At 40.7% G+C, this 17,918-nt stretch overlaps 1 protein-coding gene across 1 annotated transcript in view; it reads left to right on the forward strand.

Annotated features, from left to right (window-relative positions):
• Nucleotides 1–17,918, forward strand: part of ARVCF (armadillo repeat gene deleted in velocardiofacial syndrome) — a 149,900-nt gene that overhangs the window by 57,614 nt on the left and 74,368 nt on the right. The window contains exons 3-4 of the mRNA XM_009997651.1: nucleotides 7,652–7,810; nucleotides 17,498–17,916. Of these exons, the coding sequence (XP_009995953.1) occupies nucleotides 7,652–7,810; nucleotides 17,498–17,916 (578 nt within the window). The remainder of the gene's footprint in view (nucleotides 1–7,651; nucleotides 7,811–17,497; nucleotides 17,917–17,918) is intronic.

A 17,918-nucleotide genomic window follows, 5' to 3' on the forward strand; every position in this document is an offset into this window, starting at 1 on the left:
GCTGAACCCTGCCAAACTAGCAGTTCTTTTTTGTTTGTTTGTTTGTTTTAGATGAAGGACCTAGCTTGTACGTCTGACTCCTATGTGCATGTAAGTTTGTGGACTTGATGTTTAGTAATACATGCATCAGTTTGATTTATGACCCAAAATCTGAGGGGCCAAGGAGAAAGAAAGCTGCATGCTTGTCTCACAGAAAGGAATGTACAAATGAGTCATTCCACACCACCCTTAATACCAGCATTGTAGAGGCAGCAGGTGGAGATGAAGGAAAAAGCTTGCTGGAAAATTCTAATCCATGATGTAACCTCATCCCACTAAAAATCTCCCTAATTTAGCCTTGGTTAGTTCATCTGAAACACTTCAGAGAGGAAGCAAGTTGGATCTGTTCTGGGTTTGGTCAAAGATTAGGCACACAGATTTACATTGTGTTTCTCTTTGGGAGGTAATTTGGCAAATCACAGTGAACTCTCTGTACAAATCTTACTGAGAAATAGTCATTTCCTGCTAATTTAGTATGGTTTCCTAGTGGGCAAACTTTCCAGATAAACACTAGCCATGCTGCTGACAGCTAAGAGCAATAGGCCTAGCCTTAACACTGTGTACCAGATGTTCTTCTTTTTGTGCCTTTATAATATTAATATTAAAAATAATGGCTTATGCTTCTGTTTTACTACTTGATATTCCTGCATCACTGGGGGAGAAAAAGGCCTTGTAACTAAAGGGACTGAATGAGGAATTCTGATACCTGTGTCCAGTTCTGTATTCTACCACAGACTTCTTACACTGGGGCTCTGAATCCTGGATTCAACCCCCAGCCTGAATGCTTTCTTGAAGTGTTTGATGTCATTTCCCCTCAGAATTAGTGGCAAGGTGTCCAAGGAGGTAATTTAGTCTGTGCATGATCTGATCTATATTCTGAAGCTCCTATTCTTCTTTTTGACTAAAAAGGAAGAATTAATTATTGTGCATTTAGATGTTTGTCTAAGGTGCCTGAAGATAGGTGCTGTGAATTCAAACCTATTATGTATGCATTTCCCTACCTGTAAGATGTGTCTCCTCAGTTTTTCCTCCTAGGAGCAGTTCAGGTCAGTAGAATGCTCTATCACATTGCAGCAGTATTGCCCATTTGCAGCACAAAAGCTACTAGGGATTGTTTAGTTCTGAAAATCAATGGGCATGCAGGATTAGCTGGGTATTACCTATAGTGTAGTGGAACTGATTAACACATAAGTTTTAAGTATATATTATCACATCTCTTGAAGTTGACTGAGATATAATGTCTTAATGTCTTTGGTTAACACCCAGTAAATCTGAAAAGCAGGGCACGACAATGCAGAGCCCTGAGAGATGTCTTATTTGTCAAAGTGACAAATTGCCCTTTCTGATTCAAAGGACCAGCTTGGACGGCAGAGCTAAGCAGCTACTGGAGAAGGGGAGTGAGAGCATGGGAAAAATACCCTATTTGTTTGTGCCTGCCCTGTATTTTTTGTTGTTTGTTGCTCTGAGTTGAAGCTCTTTGTTTTCCTTCATCTGAAACAACAGCAGGTTGAGAGGAGCAAAGCCTCTGGGACTCTGCCTCTCCCACTTCTCATTCTTATAAACTGTTTACAATCTCCTTCAGTTTTCTAGCTTTGTATGGAAAAGTTCAGTGGGTCAGCTTTCCCTTTAGCTTCATCCATCATTCCAGTCAATTAGAAATAGTTGAGGGCCAATTGCCCAGTATTCCATTAACTGAGACACTTCAGATTGTTTAAAATAGCATAAAAGCCCTCTTTGTTGACCGTTGGGCAAGCACTGTAGATTTCCCTGTTGATGGGCAGTTACCGCGTGGCTGAACAGAACCCCAGTGTGTCTTGCAGTACTTGAGGGATGAATATTGCTACTACAGGCCTTGTCTGGGTTTTGATTCCTTCTCCTTCACCTCTGCCTCTTGCTTTCCCTGAAAGGTGTGATGCCTTCAGATGGTGAATTACCATGCCTTCTTGCAAAAAACAAAACAAAACAAAAAAACCTGCTCTTTCTGGCTTTCCAGAATTTCTGTAATGGAGGGTTTTTTTCAGTTGCTTAAATGTTCCTTTTTAACCTTGGTGCTTTAAAAACTCTTGGCATTATTTGTTAGTTGCTTGTAGTGTGTGTTTCTGAAGAACAAAGGAAGTGTGTAAGTGTTCAGGAAACAGTGCATTGTGGTGTATGGCTGAGTTCATCCTCGTAGCCCATGCCAGGACAGCCTGCTTTCATTTAGGGCTGACATTTTCCTTATGTTCTGAACTGACCAGCCTCAGGGCAAAGCTTGTCTGAGAGCTCTGACAGGGAGCTTGAAGCTTGCTGTACATTAATGTGTTTGCTTTCACACTGAAGTGAGCTGAGTCCATTGTCTATATCTATATTCGTATGTATAAGCCCCACATTTTGTTTCTCATGACATTTAGCCAGAGAAGTAGACTTACTAAATGGAGATTAGTTTATCTTCAGCAAAGTAGATATTTATGTATTCCCATCTTAAAATCCTTGTCTACTTTGCAAACTGTCCTTCCAGCATTATGCACTGTCCAGTTTCAGTATGGCCTGGTCCATGTGCTTTTTGTTGTTCCAGGACCATTTTGCCTGAATGTGTCATTACTTGATCCCAACTGTGCAGCAGTTTCCTCTGATTGTGAAGAGTTTGGATAAATGTGACTGAGAACCTGTGCCTGGTGCTTAAGACCTGGACCTTGCTGTGTTTTTTGAACTGGAGTAGTGCAGCGTGTGGCCATCCTTGAACATAAGGCCTTCATGCTTTTCCAGAAGGTGCCCTGCTTTGCAGTAGTGCAAGCACTGCTGTATGTGAGGGCTCACCTGTTTCTCTGTTCCAGAAACACAATCTAAATAGACTAAGACAGTCTCCAGTATGGCTGTCTCAGGTGATAGGTGGACAGAAATCTGAGTAAATCCAGGGCAGAGAGCACAGCAAGGATCTACCAGTTGTGGTGAAAGAAAGGGGGCTCTGGCAAGACAAGAGGTTGTGATGGTAAGCAGATTTGAGAGTATTCAGCTGCTATTGGAGAAAGATCTGCCACAAATACAGTTCAACAACAAAAGTTCAACAACCTCCATGAGTTATGTTCTTCCTCTTTGATGTCCCATTAGGATACCAATCTGATGCAGATCTCAAGATAGACTTTTTGGATTGCTATGTTCCTGCAAACTTGCCTTTTTTTTGTCTTCCTTTCTCCTCCACATGCCTTCAGCAAAGCTCGAGGACTTGATTGAGCTGGAAGTGCAGATTCGAGTTGGAAGACCAGTGGGACAGAACGTCAGCCTGAGGCTTGACTCTGACAAAACTGATGTTTACCTGCTTTGCACTTCTAAATAATGTCATGCTTTGCAGAGATTAGAGCTTTTAATAAGTAATTTAAAGAAAGAGTAGTAGTAGTAGTAAGAATCCACATTTAATTCAATTACTATTGTTGTCCAATGGCATTAACTATGCCCAGACTTGTGATGTGTTTCACAGGAGTTGATACACTTGAGCTTTGTCTGTGCTGGGGTTGGCTGAGGACAAGTATGTCCACTGGGTGTAGAATCCAGCCTTTGTGCTCTGCAAAAACCTTCAACTTTGGTATCTGACAGTAGCCTGGAGTAAACAGTAGCCTGAATAGCCTGCATTGCAATCGACTGAACAAAGGGTATCTCTGGGAGAATGATGATTCAATGTACATGTTGTTAGTGTATTTAAAGAGGGACTGTTTTATTGGAAGTAATAATCTCCTGCAATTTTATATTATTTCCAGACTCTTTCAGATTGTTTCATAGACAGAAAAAAAAAGGACTTTGTTTACTATTGTAAAGTAGGATGTCTGATCCTCCTGAGGGATGGGTTTTTTATTAAAAATATATATAAAATCACTGCTTTGATGGAAATATAACTCTAGGAATTGAAATGGTGATGATTATAGAAACTGTAGTATCCTAATGCAAAATAAGCCCTAGGAGATATGAGCTCTAAATGGTAAATCACTCTGTTCTTTAACAAAACAAGAATTACTGTTATTTTATGATTCTTGCTTATTTTATAAGGTCTTTAGCTGTTTCATCTGCACTTAACTTTTACAGGCTGGGGATAAATTGGTTGTTGTTTTGCTTTTTAAATAGTTTGGCTTTTTTAAAGCATGCTGGAGTTGCAAGCACAGATCAACAGGATAGGACTCATTTGGTATGCAGGGAGAAAAGCCATGACTACTGACACCCTGTGCAATAACTGGATTGGAGTCTGTTCTCATAACTTGGTGTTGTTTTATGATCTCTTGGAAGGAGCCAAAGGTCATTATTTGAAAGGGACCTCACGGGTAGTGCTTTGCAGTTCTGGGGGATATGTCACCTTGAAGTGTGTGTGTTTGTTGTAAGAGAACTGCTGCCATTTCAGAGGGGCTGTAGGGTCCCAGAGCACACTGACAGGCTTTAGTGGCCCTGAGCAGCTTCACGTGGGGCTTCTGCTCAGAGACCTAGGAGCTCTATTTAATCTCAACCCTGGGGCTTCAGTCCACGTTTGGGCTGTGCTGGAGAAGTACTTGTCTCCAGCTTAAGCATAGCCATGCTTTGCCTGGCCAAGGACCCTATTGATGCAGACCCTGACCTGCAGACTGACTTCCTTGCCTGACCTCAGACTTGCCTTGACACTGTGGACCTGCCTAGCTACCACTGGACCTGATCCTAACCCTGACCTGCACATTTGCATCCCAGGTTGACCTTAAGCCCCCCTTATTACCTTGGCATTTCCTCTTGGTTGGACTTGGCTGCAATTTCAGGTCAGTCCTACTTGCCTTGCTCAGGTGCTGTGGAAGTAAACCTCAGCTGGTGAAGTCCCTGCAGGGCCACCCAAAGGATCTTCAATACCGTGTCTCTTTGGGAGCTGCTGGCCCTTGATTTGTGCTCCCTGTGACATGATTTCTCTAGTTTTGCTGTTGTACTTTGAGTTGTTGTGCCCTTTCAAAGGCAGGAGGGAGCCAACCTACAGGAACTGTCATGTATCCTGAAGGTCTCCCATTGAAGAGGACTGGAAAGAATCTCCCTTTAGATTTGGTCTTTTCAGATACTCCGGTGATGACAATGGTTGCCCTGGCATGGCAGATCCCTCTTGTGCTGGGGAGCACCCTCTTGTTTGACTATACAGGAAATGCCACAGAATCTTGGCCAGTGTTAGTCTGTGAAGAGGAATTGCCTAATTGTTTTTGCTTTGAAAGCCCCCAGCGAGGTAAGTAAAGGAGTGTGTGTTGTTCTAAACTGGAATTACCTACCTTTGGGAGGAAGGGAACTACAGGTAGGATTACTTATTAGGAGTGTCATTTTCCAGCTCTATCCGGCGACATTTGTTTTACTTTGAATATTGAGGCTTACCTGCCAAATGTTTGGAATCCAAGATGCAGGGATGTGCTTAGCAAAAGAGTGTCCTAAATACTGACTTACAGGCTGAGCACAGAAGAAGATGGTTAAAAGGGATGATGTGTCCCAGTTTCTGCAATTTGTGATGACCTAAAATCCTTAATGATGGAAGCTAAAAACAGATAACAAAATCTTTGCATCTTTTCTACATTAATGTTAGCTTATGACAACTCCAAGTTAGTGATGTGGAGGAAGTACTGGTTTTGAACATCAAAGAACCACCCCCATAAGCTGGGTGATAGTCTGTCCTCTTTGCTCACTCTTGATATGCTGTCCTCAGTAGATCACACGGGAAGATGCAGTCTGGTTAGTTGTCTGTGTTGGGATATCTACCTTGAACTTTGCAAGCCTTTTTTTCTTCCTGATGCTTAGGACAGTCTCTTGCTAAGAATAGTTTTCTCTTGTAGGGTTGCAGGTCTGTACCACATCTCCCTGAATCTTCATTTTAGAAGCAGCCAGAGGATAAAAACTAGTTCGATTTCATTTAAAGTTAATGTGCTCTAGTTTGCAATTTGTTCATGTTTAAGTGCCCAGCTTTAAAGATTACCTTTGCAGATTCAGGCAGTCTGAATACAAAGGGAGACTTCTTTTTTTTTCATAAAGAAAAAGTTTTGCAAGAGCTCAAAAAGCCAGAGATTCCATTCCACCTTCCATCTCCTCAGGTTTATTACCACAAAGCAGAGTTTGCTTCTGAAGAATCTGTAGGGGAACAAAAATGTAAATTAATGCAGTCACCTCAAGGTTAAATGACACTTTCTCCCTGTGGAGCTTAGTAAAAGACCCTGCTCCTGTTCAGCAGCCACTTGAAAAGTCACTCGGAAGGATAATGTCCTTCAGGGCTTGCAGAAAACAGGGCACAGCAAAGGGGGTAACCCAAAGTTCGTATTTGGGATGAAATCAATGTTACAAATTAAAATGTTGTAGGTCCCTTGCAGTGAAGCTGCTCACAGGTAGAGAATGTTTAAACCTTGATATAATTAGGCTCAACACTTGAATGGCAACAGTTTCATCCCATTCATACACTGAATTTGCTGTAGTGTTCTCTTTAGGGAAAGTGTATCTACTTTGTAATTTAGGGCCTGGTGTCATTCCATTCCTTTCCCCCCCCCTTTTTTTTTTTTAGTCAAAAAAGTGTGCCTCTGTATATGTGTCTGTGTGTGTGTATATATATGTTCTTTAATAAGGGATGTTCTTTGTGTGCCTGTTTGACAAGATTGTGCAAATAGAAGCCCTGCTTTGGCTTTGAAGCCTGTGTAGCCCAGTATCTTCAGGGTTTATAATGAAATGAACAGTCTTTAATTTCATTGTATCAAGTTGAGTATTCGTAATTTTGAGGAAAAATCTTTTTTTCTCAGTGTGTAAGCTGGTTCCTTTTTGCCCACTTGCTGTGAAGTGTCTGAAAAACCATCTACCTTCATACCTTCCTCTACCCAAGGGGAGCTTCTCTGATTTCTGTGGTGAGATGCACAGTCGTGTAACAAAAAGGAAAGTTCAGACCTTAGTGTGGGTGAGATGCTCTCTTTGGGCAGTATTCCTGAAAGAACTGGCCTTTGATCTACTTTCTTTGTGTTTAGTGCTTTTTTATGTTGTCTAGCTGTTACAAAATTTAAATAATCGTATATCCAGTTAGACCTTATGGACTTAAAGAAGGTATCAAAAGGATGGCATTTCATATAATTCAAGTATTAATCTTTATCCATTTTTTAAAATTATAATTGTTTTGTACAGTTTGAGAAATGTGTCAGTTTAATAGGAGGTCTTGATGTTTTGCAGCTTTTGTAATCTGCAATGGAATATCTTTTATCAAATGCAAATAAACTTTAAATGGTGTATAAGATTAACTGCTCTGAAAGCCAGTGGTTCTCTTCACTGTGGAACAGAATGAATGGTTTTACAGGCAAAAATTCCACTCCTCCTATGCTGATGTTGAAGAGAAAGCTTAAAGTAGGTTTAAATATAAGGTAGTAGTCTGCTAGTCTGTAGTAGGTTGTCTGTAAATTTGAAGTCCTGAATAGATGCTTCACATGATTTCCTTTTACTGAGCTGAGCCCAGCCACACCAGCATCATTGCAGCCTGCTTTTTTGAGACAGTCAAGACTTCTTTCTCTGAATCTCTGCTTCAAGTCATTGGGTAAAATAGGATTTTCAGTTGAGAAAGCTGAAATCAGTAACATAGTTACTCCATGATGGTAGAAGTGAAAAGTTAATTTTTTTTTTTTACCTGCTTCTTTAGGAACAAAGCCCCAGTAACCAGACATCAATAGCAATGATGCAAGAGCCTCAAGAAATGGTGGAAGAGACAGTTACTGTGGAGGAAGACCCAGGCACTCCCACTTCCCATGTGTCTATTGTCACTTCTGAAGATGGAACCACAAGGAGAACTGAAACCAAGGTGAGAAGTTAAAAACCGCTGAGGAAAATAACAAATTATCACCTAATCACAAAATAAAAACAGTAGGGAGTAGCATGAATGATGGCAATCATGCAATTGTAGTTCTCAGTGATTTTGAGAGTTCTGTTTGCTAGAAGAGCTGTGCTTGAGGCTTTTGCAGTTTTGTCTCTGTCTAGTTGCTCCCTTTCAGCTCTGTGGGTACGCTGGTTCATGGAGCTGTGAACTGAACAGTAGAAATTACCCAGGTTAACCAGACAAAAACACTAGAAGCCATTCCCAGACTGTTTTTTAAGATTCACTTGCTTTTCCTGAATCAGTTCACAGAATAGCCCTGCAAACACATATGGTGATATGAGAATTAGATGAGTTGGTAGGGCTTGGAGTAAATTACTTTTTGCAGCTGAGGAGAATGTGCTTGGAAATGTCTTCAAATTAGTTACAATCTATAATAAGAATGTGTGATTATGCATTTGTCCTTTAGAACAAGAAACATCCTATTTAAATAACATCACATTTAAATTCTGGAACAGTTAGCAGTGACATTTTACTCCTCATGCTGGGGAAAGCTGGGTGTGTTCTGAAGTGACCAGAACCTCAGGTTTGGCTGGACTACAAGTGTTGCACATGTTCACATGTTCTGATTTTCGTGATGTCTTCTTGTTCCCTTGTGCAAAATAATTTTGCCATCTCTATTGAGCAGGTGCTATATGTTTGTGGCTGCCTTGTATGCTTTGGGTACCACTGGAAGATTAATACCCTTTGTCATTTGGATCTTGGAAGTTGAGCTGAAATCTGTCAGATTTTGGTCTTGTGAAAGACTATGGGTGATTCCCTTTTTAAAAAATTGTAAGCAGCACTGATGATAAAAAAGAGACTGTTGAACTGTTTTCTGTGTTAAAAGGAGTGAAACAGAGGTCACTACATGAATGACTGTTTGTTTTTAATGGCATTCCAGAATTGCAGTCCTCTAAAATACCTATTCAGGATATCAGATTCTGAGGTTGGAGTAAATGAATGTTGATTTCCTGAGGTCGCTGGGCCTGCATACAAGCTGAGTAGCTGCTTTAATATTTGTTGCAGTTATTTAGAAGATAAATACAAGTGGCCTATTTTCTCATTGTTGGAAGGAGATGAAGGTCTTAAAAATAAAACAAAAGCAAAAACCCCCAGATTTTCAAAAGCTCTTGAAATAATTTCTTTCAAATAAACCACAGATTATGTTTTCTCTTTAATGGCAGCAACAACAACTGTTACTTACAGGAAGGAAGTGATAAAATTAAAGTGGTGATGGACACCATTTTATATGCAGTAACTGCAGTGCTTGACTGTAGGAGACTGTAAGTGCAGCTGTGAAAGGGAATAAAATGGTATTTAAGACTGTAAAAATAGAGGAGAGGCCATGCAGTAATCCCTAGATAAGGGGACCATGTGGAATGACGTAGTTTGTCTGTAATAGTCATGCCACTGATAAAACTGCATGTTTGTCACCGTGCAAAAGGTGTGATTTTCTCCTATGTGTGGTGTATCTGCTGTTGCTCCGTCTTCCCGCAGAAAAGGACAGTGGCAGCTCCAAAACAGGCATTTTATCTGTATATGGGTAAAGAAAACTGGAAAACCAGCAACCCTAGAACTACCCTAGAACTTCCAAGGTTTCCTGTTACTGTAGTTCGTTCCACACACTGAAGTATGTCCGGAATGGAGAAGAGGGTACATAGCTGTCTTGCTCTGCATTTATGTTTCTAGTAATGTCACTATTGAGACGTTTTTCCTAGTATTTCACTGCTAAGAAGACCAACTTTTGATTTTTAAAGATATCCAGTTGTTGAGAAAGTGATTCTGAATCATCCCAAACACGAAGGGATTGGCTTAGCCCTGACTCAGTCAGAAGGGGCGCGGTGACTTTGCTGAGGTGATTTGTTTTCTCCTGTGCTGGTTTTGGCGGGATTTTCGGTATCAGGGAAGGGCCCCCGGGGCGGCTCCGGTGAGAAGCTGAGGAGCTGCCCCAGCCCCAAACCCGGCCACGGAGCCATCAGAGGGACAACAGATGCGCCTCTGCCATTAACATACGAAGAACCAGCTGTAACACCTGAGCAGAGCGAGCGACTGGAAAGAAGAGCTGAGCTGGAGGTGAAAGGCAGCGCCGGGGTGAAGATCCTGGTGGTTTGTGAGGAAGGAGGTGCCCAAGCAGAAGTTTCCCTGCAACCTGTGGTGAGATGGCAGCTGTTCCCCTGCATTCATGGAGGAAGGTGCTGGAACGTTATCTGGGAGTGCCAGGAGGGGTGAACTTGGCCAGGGGACTTGGATTTTGTGGCCAGGGGACTCTGATGATGCAGCTGTGGAGGCCCCGGGCCAGGAGAGGGGCCTGTTCCTGAAGCTGCCGGGACTCTGCCACTTCGGTTCCAGACAGGCCTATAACCTCCACGATGGTATCTACCACCTCCTCCTTGATAATACCCTCTACCTCTTCCTCTGTAACCATAGGGACGTCTCATTCCTCTATTATTTCTGTAATCTCTGCCAGACGCTGGGTCTCATGGAGGAGAGAGGTTCGTGAGGAGCGCTCTGCCCTGGGGAAGCAGGGGAGGACTCTGTAAGGAGTCCTTCCTGAGAAAGGAGCAGCAGGAGCCACCAGCCTGTGAACTGACTCTAAACCCCATCCCCATCCCCCTGTGCCGCTGGGGGGAAGGAGGGAGAGAAACCGGGAACAAAGTAAGTTGGGCCTGGGAAGAAAGGAGGGGTGGGGGGTAAGGTATTTAACCTCTGCTCTTTGTGTCTGTGTCCTGTGAGCATCTGATTAGTGTGAAATTAAATTATTATCCTTGTCCTTTGTCTCGACCCACGAGCTTCTCGTTGGGCTTTGTCCTCCTCACCCCAGAGTGTGAGGGGAGAGCGGAGTGAGCGGCCACGGGGCTGGTTCTTTGCTGCTGTGTTGGGCCCAAACCACGACATCTCTGAAGTGGTTTTGTTTTGATTTTTTTCTTGCTGTGATAATATGGCACAGATTTAACAGCTCTTAGATATTAATATGAGGTCAGATGTTTTAATTATTTTTTTAAAAATCGCGTCAGTATTCAGCTTTGCTTTCTGTTTTGGTAGGGAATGTGGAAATCTGTTGTAGCTGGAGTTTAGTAGCATCAGTTAAGTGTCCTAGAGTTAATTGGCATTGACTTACTATCACTTCTAATAGGCATCATCATAGTGCTTTTATAGGTCATACTATTGTTTGTGAGAGTATTAGAGAAAACTAAGTTTCCTGGTATCTCTGTGCAGTGACAAAATTCTGACCTTGCTACTCAGATGAGGACAGTGAAGGGAAAGCATTTCTCTCTGAGAGATGAAAATATATGCCTGCTGGGCATGCACTGTGCACTAGTAGGATCTTTGAGCCCAGAAGCTGCTGTTCTCTGTCTTTACCACTTTTTGACAAGATTTGATTTAAAAAAAAAAAAAAAAAGAGAAAAAAAAGGCCACACCCAAAAAAGCCCATGACAAAAACCCCACCAATCTGTCCTTGCTTTAAGTGTGCAGGTTCTTCTTATCCTTCTAAGGCAGCAATATTTCATATGGTGAGAATCCTCACACTTATTTTCAGTAATATCTAGTCTGCTACTTAATAAGAGTTCTGTTTAAAGTTGTGATGGTTGCACTGTGTTACTTAAATGTTAGTGTGTTTATGTTTACGCTCAGCTTTTTTTTTTTTTTTTCACTTTGAGCAGTCAAGTAAGGGTAGTTAACAACATACAAATAAAGGTTCTTATGCTCTACTTTGTTGTGCTTGCTCTAGACTTCTTTGAGGAAGGGTTTAGAACCTTACATTTATTGCCTCTGTAACTGGAAGGCTCTACTGAATAATGCCAGTCACAATCTCCAGCATATTTGTCTTGCAAAGGAAGTGGAAGCACAGGCTGCGTCCTCTTGACAGAGCAGTAACAGAATCCAGGTTTTTTTTTTAAGAGCCAGAGAAATCATAGGTATTTTCCAAGTGTGTGGTTGCTTTTCTGGGTAGCTTATGTGTGAGTATTAGTCAACCTAATGCCATTTAGTGTGCATTTTTTTGATTCTACAGGAGAAAATTGTAACTTATTTTTTGCTAAATTGTATGAGTCTAACTTGCTGGAGAGTGATGCCTCTGAAATTACTCCTCTAGAGATGAAGCATGATAAAGCTCTAAATGTGAATGCTCCTCTATACTGCTGTTCCCTTATTTTTCCCCTGCTGTTGTTTCAAAACAGTAATCTATAAAGGTTATTTTCTTCAGTAGCGTATTAAGTAAGCAACCTTAATCCAGAAGCATTGACAGCTTTGAAGATGGTGATAGCAGTGAAGCAGGAGGAAAGCATGATAAATATTTGAAATATTTTAAATGGAGAGCATCTGCCTTTTCAACATGAGATATCTGAGTAATTTTTGCCAAACTGTTACTCTCTTAGTACTATACTAAGTCTCTACATTACATTCACTGCACAAAAGAGGTGGCAGATAATACTGCATTTTAGCTTTATAATCTCTGCAAGCCAAATACCTATCACACTAACAGTGAAAGTCACCTTGGGGAGAAGACTACCACTTATTGCTTGTTGGCTGGAACTCTGCCATGTGTTAAAGGCAACCTGTTTGTAAGTAGCTCAGGAGAACCCAGTAAAGCAAATCAGATGTATGTGTGTTTGTGTTAAGGTTTGTTTTTTCTCTGTCTTCAGGCACCTTCTGTTTTTATCTTTGAAGTGCTAAAAGATTGGAGAGATTTAGGTCACTTTTACTCATTGAAAATGAAGTTTTATGATAACAAACTGTGAAATAAATCTTTGTACAAAGTTGATTCCTTTTCAGTCCAGCCCTTTGTCCTTTCTCATACTCTGAAAGGCCAGATCCTTCCCAACATGGATTAGCTAAATGCTCCTCCCACTTCCTACCACCAGCACTTGGAAAGTGCTTGTAACTGACTCTTTGAGTTGTGGTGATGCCAGGTACCCCAAGATGCAGTTCTTCAAAACTTCACAGAAAGTTCAAGGAAATTAGGTCACAGAGCACAAATGGGATTCAGCCAAAGCTGAGGGCCCTTTGAAAATGTGAAATGTTAGGCTTAAATTGAAGGGGAGAAATTTGAGCTGTTGTTTTGAAAACCTACAGAGAGAGTTCTTACACACCATATAATAGAAAGGTAATAGCTTCATTCTGCTTGGGCTGATTAATTTGTACAGCCCATAGTTCAAAATTAAGCTCTCAGAAATGTCAGAATGTTTTTGTTCTCACACATTCCTTCTAATCTGTTTTTCATTTTATGACATAGTTTCAACAAAATCTTTAGCCCTGTCAGTTTTTATAATGTACTTTATTTATTAAAAAAAAAAAAAGGGGACCGACCCAAAACCAACCTCAATAACAAAATGGAAGGCAAAATTACAGGTGCTGGTTAAGATGACTGTATTTTACCCTGATAGCCCATTTCAACTGACATCTCAGTGCTGTCTTTTCTCTTCCTGTGTCTTAGTGCTGTGCTCTTTGAGGGATCCACTTGTATCATCTACCCAGACATCCAGTAAGACAAATCATTTGATATTTTCATGTTTGTTCAGAGGGATGAGAGGCAGAAAAATATGATAAGATTTAATTTTTTTTCCAGAGGGTTGATAAATTGGAGCCTTATCTTTTTTTTACTGTGGTTGAAACCTTAATGTAGTTTACGGGAAAGAAAAAAATTGCATATATATTTTAAGCATACTCCGACAATTCTTCATAGGAAAGCAATCCAGAGCTTTCATCTGGAACTCTTGAGATTGTAGCACTGAAACAATTGAGCACCTTCGATTTATAATTGGGCTAAAAAGCCTCTTTAAACACGTTTTCTTTATAGATGGAAAGTAAACAGAGGAAGTCAAATTACACTTTCTCATTGTAACTTGTATCTCTAAATTTTTCATTAGAGCATATCTGTAGTGAGGAGTTCATGCTAATAAATCTTTCTTGAGATTGGGTGCATCTGAAGGATCAGGTGTCTCTCAGAGAAGACAGTCTTCTTGGACTCCCACTTGGAATTGCTTCTTTCTGGCTAATGCATCAGTATTAAGGAAACCACAAAAATGTTGGGAGAGAAGATTACTGTGCTGTCAGCTGCTCACGATTGCCTGTGTTCTTTTAAGAAATATAAATGAGATGTTCCCTTGAGCTGGATTTCCTGATATAAAGATGTTTGGTTTGTTGGAGTTGGATTTTTTTTTTTAATTTCTTTTTTTGCTTGGAAACCTAGTAAATGGACCTTCCTCTGTGTGCTGGCTAATTGCTTCTGAAAAGCTTCCCTTTATTATCCTGTAGGCAATGAAGTCTGTTTATCACATGATAAATCTTCTGTCTCAAAGCCTACCCCTGACAAATGAGGCATGAGTGCAAATACTCTCTAAAAATATAAAAAGACTTGATTTGAGTTCCCCACCATAACACCCTCAGCATTATTGAATGCTTTTATACTATGAGAAATGTGTACTTTAATGCTTGAGTGAAATGTTCCTTTTTATGTGTTTGACAAGGGGATTTTAATTGTCTTGATTCTTTCCATTCGTTAATAGAGGCAGCCTTCAGAAAATTACAGAGGTGAAGCTGTGCTGACATTGTAAACTTGTTCTTACATGTTCTGGATGATGCTAAGTGTGTCTTTTTGACTAGCAACAGCCATTGAAAGGCAGGAAATAAGGCAAATTCAGAAAAAATCCCAAATCAATCTCTTCTATTCTGTGTTGGCCTTGTAAAAAAATAAAATATCTGTAAATACTCTGTAGAGTGCCAGACCATGGTGAAAAACTTAGTAAGTGTGACTAGGAAGTCACAGCTTGTCTAGGAATTGATTTTCAGTGTTCTGAGTTTTTTGTGGACATGTACTGAATAGTTGTACACAATTGTCCTTATTGTAACATTTCTGCATTGTTACCTCATCCTGTGTGACAATACCAGTGATTCTCAAAAAAAATAATTTAACAGTGAGAAATGAGCAGGAGTCCAGAATTGGCAGTAGAAGTGCAGGGTGAAGAAGTAGAGCAAGGATGCCTCTGCTGCAAAGCATTTGTCCAAGGATCCTGCGGGTCAAAGCTTGTTCCTGCATTTGTGCTGTTGCTGCAGCCAGACATGATTTATCAGATATCTTGTATTGTCTGATCTTGACAACTTCATGAAAAATTACACATGACAAACTATGTGTGCATGGCAACATACTTCTTGAGAAGAGAAACTTGGGATGAGATTTAAGATATCTGGCTCCCTTTGAATAGTGCTGAAAGAAAGGGCTTTGGGAGGTTATGTGAGTGCTCTTCCTGGCATCTAGAAAGCTGCCTCTTTATTCCTTCCTGGGCAAAAGTATCAATTTCTGATTAATCAAATTCTTGAAACACTACCTTCCTTCCTGTTTATTCCTGTTACTGGTTTCCAAATTCAAGAACACAAAGGCCCAGCACTTTGCATCCAGTTCTGTCATGGCTTTGCAAAACTCACATTTCAGGCCTGGGGAATGTTGCTTTTCCTACTCTTAGAAGATCACTTATGAATGTAGTACTTTCAATAAAACTTCTGTTTCAAACTTCAGAGGAGAATACTGAGCTGTGCTGCCTTGTGCATCTCTACTAAGAGTTACTGTAAGCCAAGCCAGCTCTTTTTTTTTTCTCTAAATGGTGCCTAGTTTTTTAAATGCCATGACAGTAGTCATGCTGATAACTGAGTAGGAGTGGACATATCGTTTGCTGGTAATAACCAAAACCCACTGTTGTGTTCTATGTAATGAAATTGCTGTTTAGTTTCTAAAATTATTTCTTTTAGTTATTAAAACACATACCTTAAATTAGTGTAAAAAAATAAGTTTTGGAGGCATGGAAGCCAGCATCTTTTCTCATGTTTACTTGCTGAGGAAATCCCTTCAGATTGAAGAGGAAAATTCTTTCAGCTCCAGGCCAAGTGAGATACTTAGTACATATTGGTACCTGGCTGTGCTTTATTCAGCATCATGATGCTGTTTAATTATGCAGTTGATGGAGAGCCATTTGTGCTGCTTTCAGTGTTGCAGGATTTCATTGCTTCATTAGGCTGAAGTATCATTTCCTCACAGATGTCTCTAGAAAAATAAATGCTGTTTGGGTGAAGTTTTTCTGTTTGGGGTTTCTGTGTGAAAACATCTGGCCTAGAGGACATGTCTGGAGCAGCTTCAGGAGAAGTACTCTTAATTATTTTGTTTTAGCAGCAGCTTGGCTAATCTGGTGCCAATCTAAATGTTTTAATCAGAGGGTATAGGTTAGAATATCTATTTGGACTTCAGAGTCACTGAGCAATCCAGGGATACATGTAACAGTTACTGTTTCTCTTAATGTATGCATTTCATTTTGTGATTTGCATGAAGGAAAGTGTAATCTATTGATGCTTATTTATTTCTGTAATCCTTTAGAAACCGAAAATATCTCTTAAAATGTTGGTTTGTGTTTCATCTGGTAATAGTCTGGTGGATCAGTTCTCCCTCATCTCTGTGGGTGTTATTGTCTGGTTGGGCTTTTCTACAGAGGGCTGGAAGTCAGCACTTACTAGGGTAGCTTTTTATAGGCTCAAGTAACTTTATGAGGTAGGGATGGATTTGCTTCTGCTGACCTTCACATTCTCCCCAAAACAACTTTTGCTGGTCACTCTGGAAGAGAGTACAGAAGTTGATGTATTCCAGATATGAACCAAAACAGAAGGTCCTTTGCTGTTTTGTAAATAGTAGTGGCTGTTGTCTGGCACTGTGTTGTGCAGATTAGCAGACTTTTCCTATGAAGGCAGAATGTTCTTGGAAACTCTTGAGTAGTCTTTGTTCTCACCCTTTAGAAGGAAGCCCTGAATAACTGTGCCCTTTGGACGATTACCATTTTCAGTTTTTATCATTTATGTGAAATACCCTAATTCTGCCTGTGTTGAAGTGACGAGTCATTTACAGTAACAAAAGGTAAAGATGTATTTGTGCACAAATTTTTCTTTAGTGTTTTAAACAAACTTATCTAGCCCAGTATGTTTAGGGTAGTTGCAGTTGCAGCAGCTAGGAGGCGTAAGTGTTCATTACTGCCAAATAATGTCACCAAAATAATGAAATGACCCCAACTACCAGCTGGACATGTATGGTGATGGTTTGATATAAGTCCCAAGCATTACTGTTTGAAATGTTGTTTTCCTAAGTATTAGTGTCAAATTTGAGCTCCATCAAGTGATACAGATCAGGCAGGAGCATATAACTGTACTTCTGTCAAAGTAGAGAATGTGATGTGGTACTTAGACTAATTGTGGGAGGACAGACTGTGGCTCCATAACATTGTAAAGTCTTTTGTAGGAAAGGTACCTTCTGAAAACATTTTGAGCAAATTTGAACTGGTGTAATGACTTTGCAGTGCTTCCATGCACTGTCATATGGCTGCAGTGTTTGTTGATTTGGTAGTGAGAGCCCCAGGGTGCAGTTAACTGTGGTTCTATGACTTACGTTTTCAGGTTTTTCTAAAAATATTTTCCTGCTGTTAAATCCTAAACCTAACACGTGAACTCATGAGTACACCAGTGCTGCCATGCAACAAGCATGTAACTGTGGTATGCTTTGTGATGCTGTCTCCCTGGTTTACTATCCTGGCTCCCCGTGTATCTCATCACATTGTGCAGCAAGGAGAGGATTTAACATATTTATTTGCTACTTCTTCACAGGTTACCAAAATGGTCAAAACTGTCACCACCAGAACAGTGCGTCAAGTGCCGCTTGGGCCTGATGGCCTGCCATCAATGGATGGCTCATCTCCTATGGGCAGCTACACAGATTCCATAGACAGAAGGTATATGAAGAATGGGGAGCGGTACATCACACCACAAGCATCCTCCACATTAACCAGGTCTTACAACAACTACAACGATTCCTACCCTGAAAGCCATGAAGGCCAGTATCGCCCTTATATTGGTCATGATGGTTATGGAGATCTCTCTGATAACTATGGCAGCTTGTCTCGTGGTGTCAACTACCGTCCTCGCTATGCCTACGTGCCAGGAAACAGTTACAGGCCAGATGATGGTAGCTTCACTTTGCCAAGCAGAAGGGATAACTATGGTCCTGTTGCCCAGCCTCAGGTGCCAG

Source organism: Chaetura pelagica, unplaced genomic scaffold (assembly GCF_000747805.2).
Source record: "Chaetura pelagica isolate M959 unplaced genomic scaffold, ChaPel_1.0 scaffold45, whole genome shotgun sequence".
NCBI lineage: Eukaryota > Metazoa > Chordata > Aves > Apodiformes > Apodidae > Chaetura > Chaetura pelagica.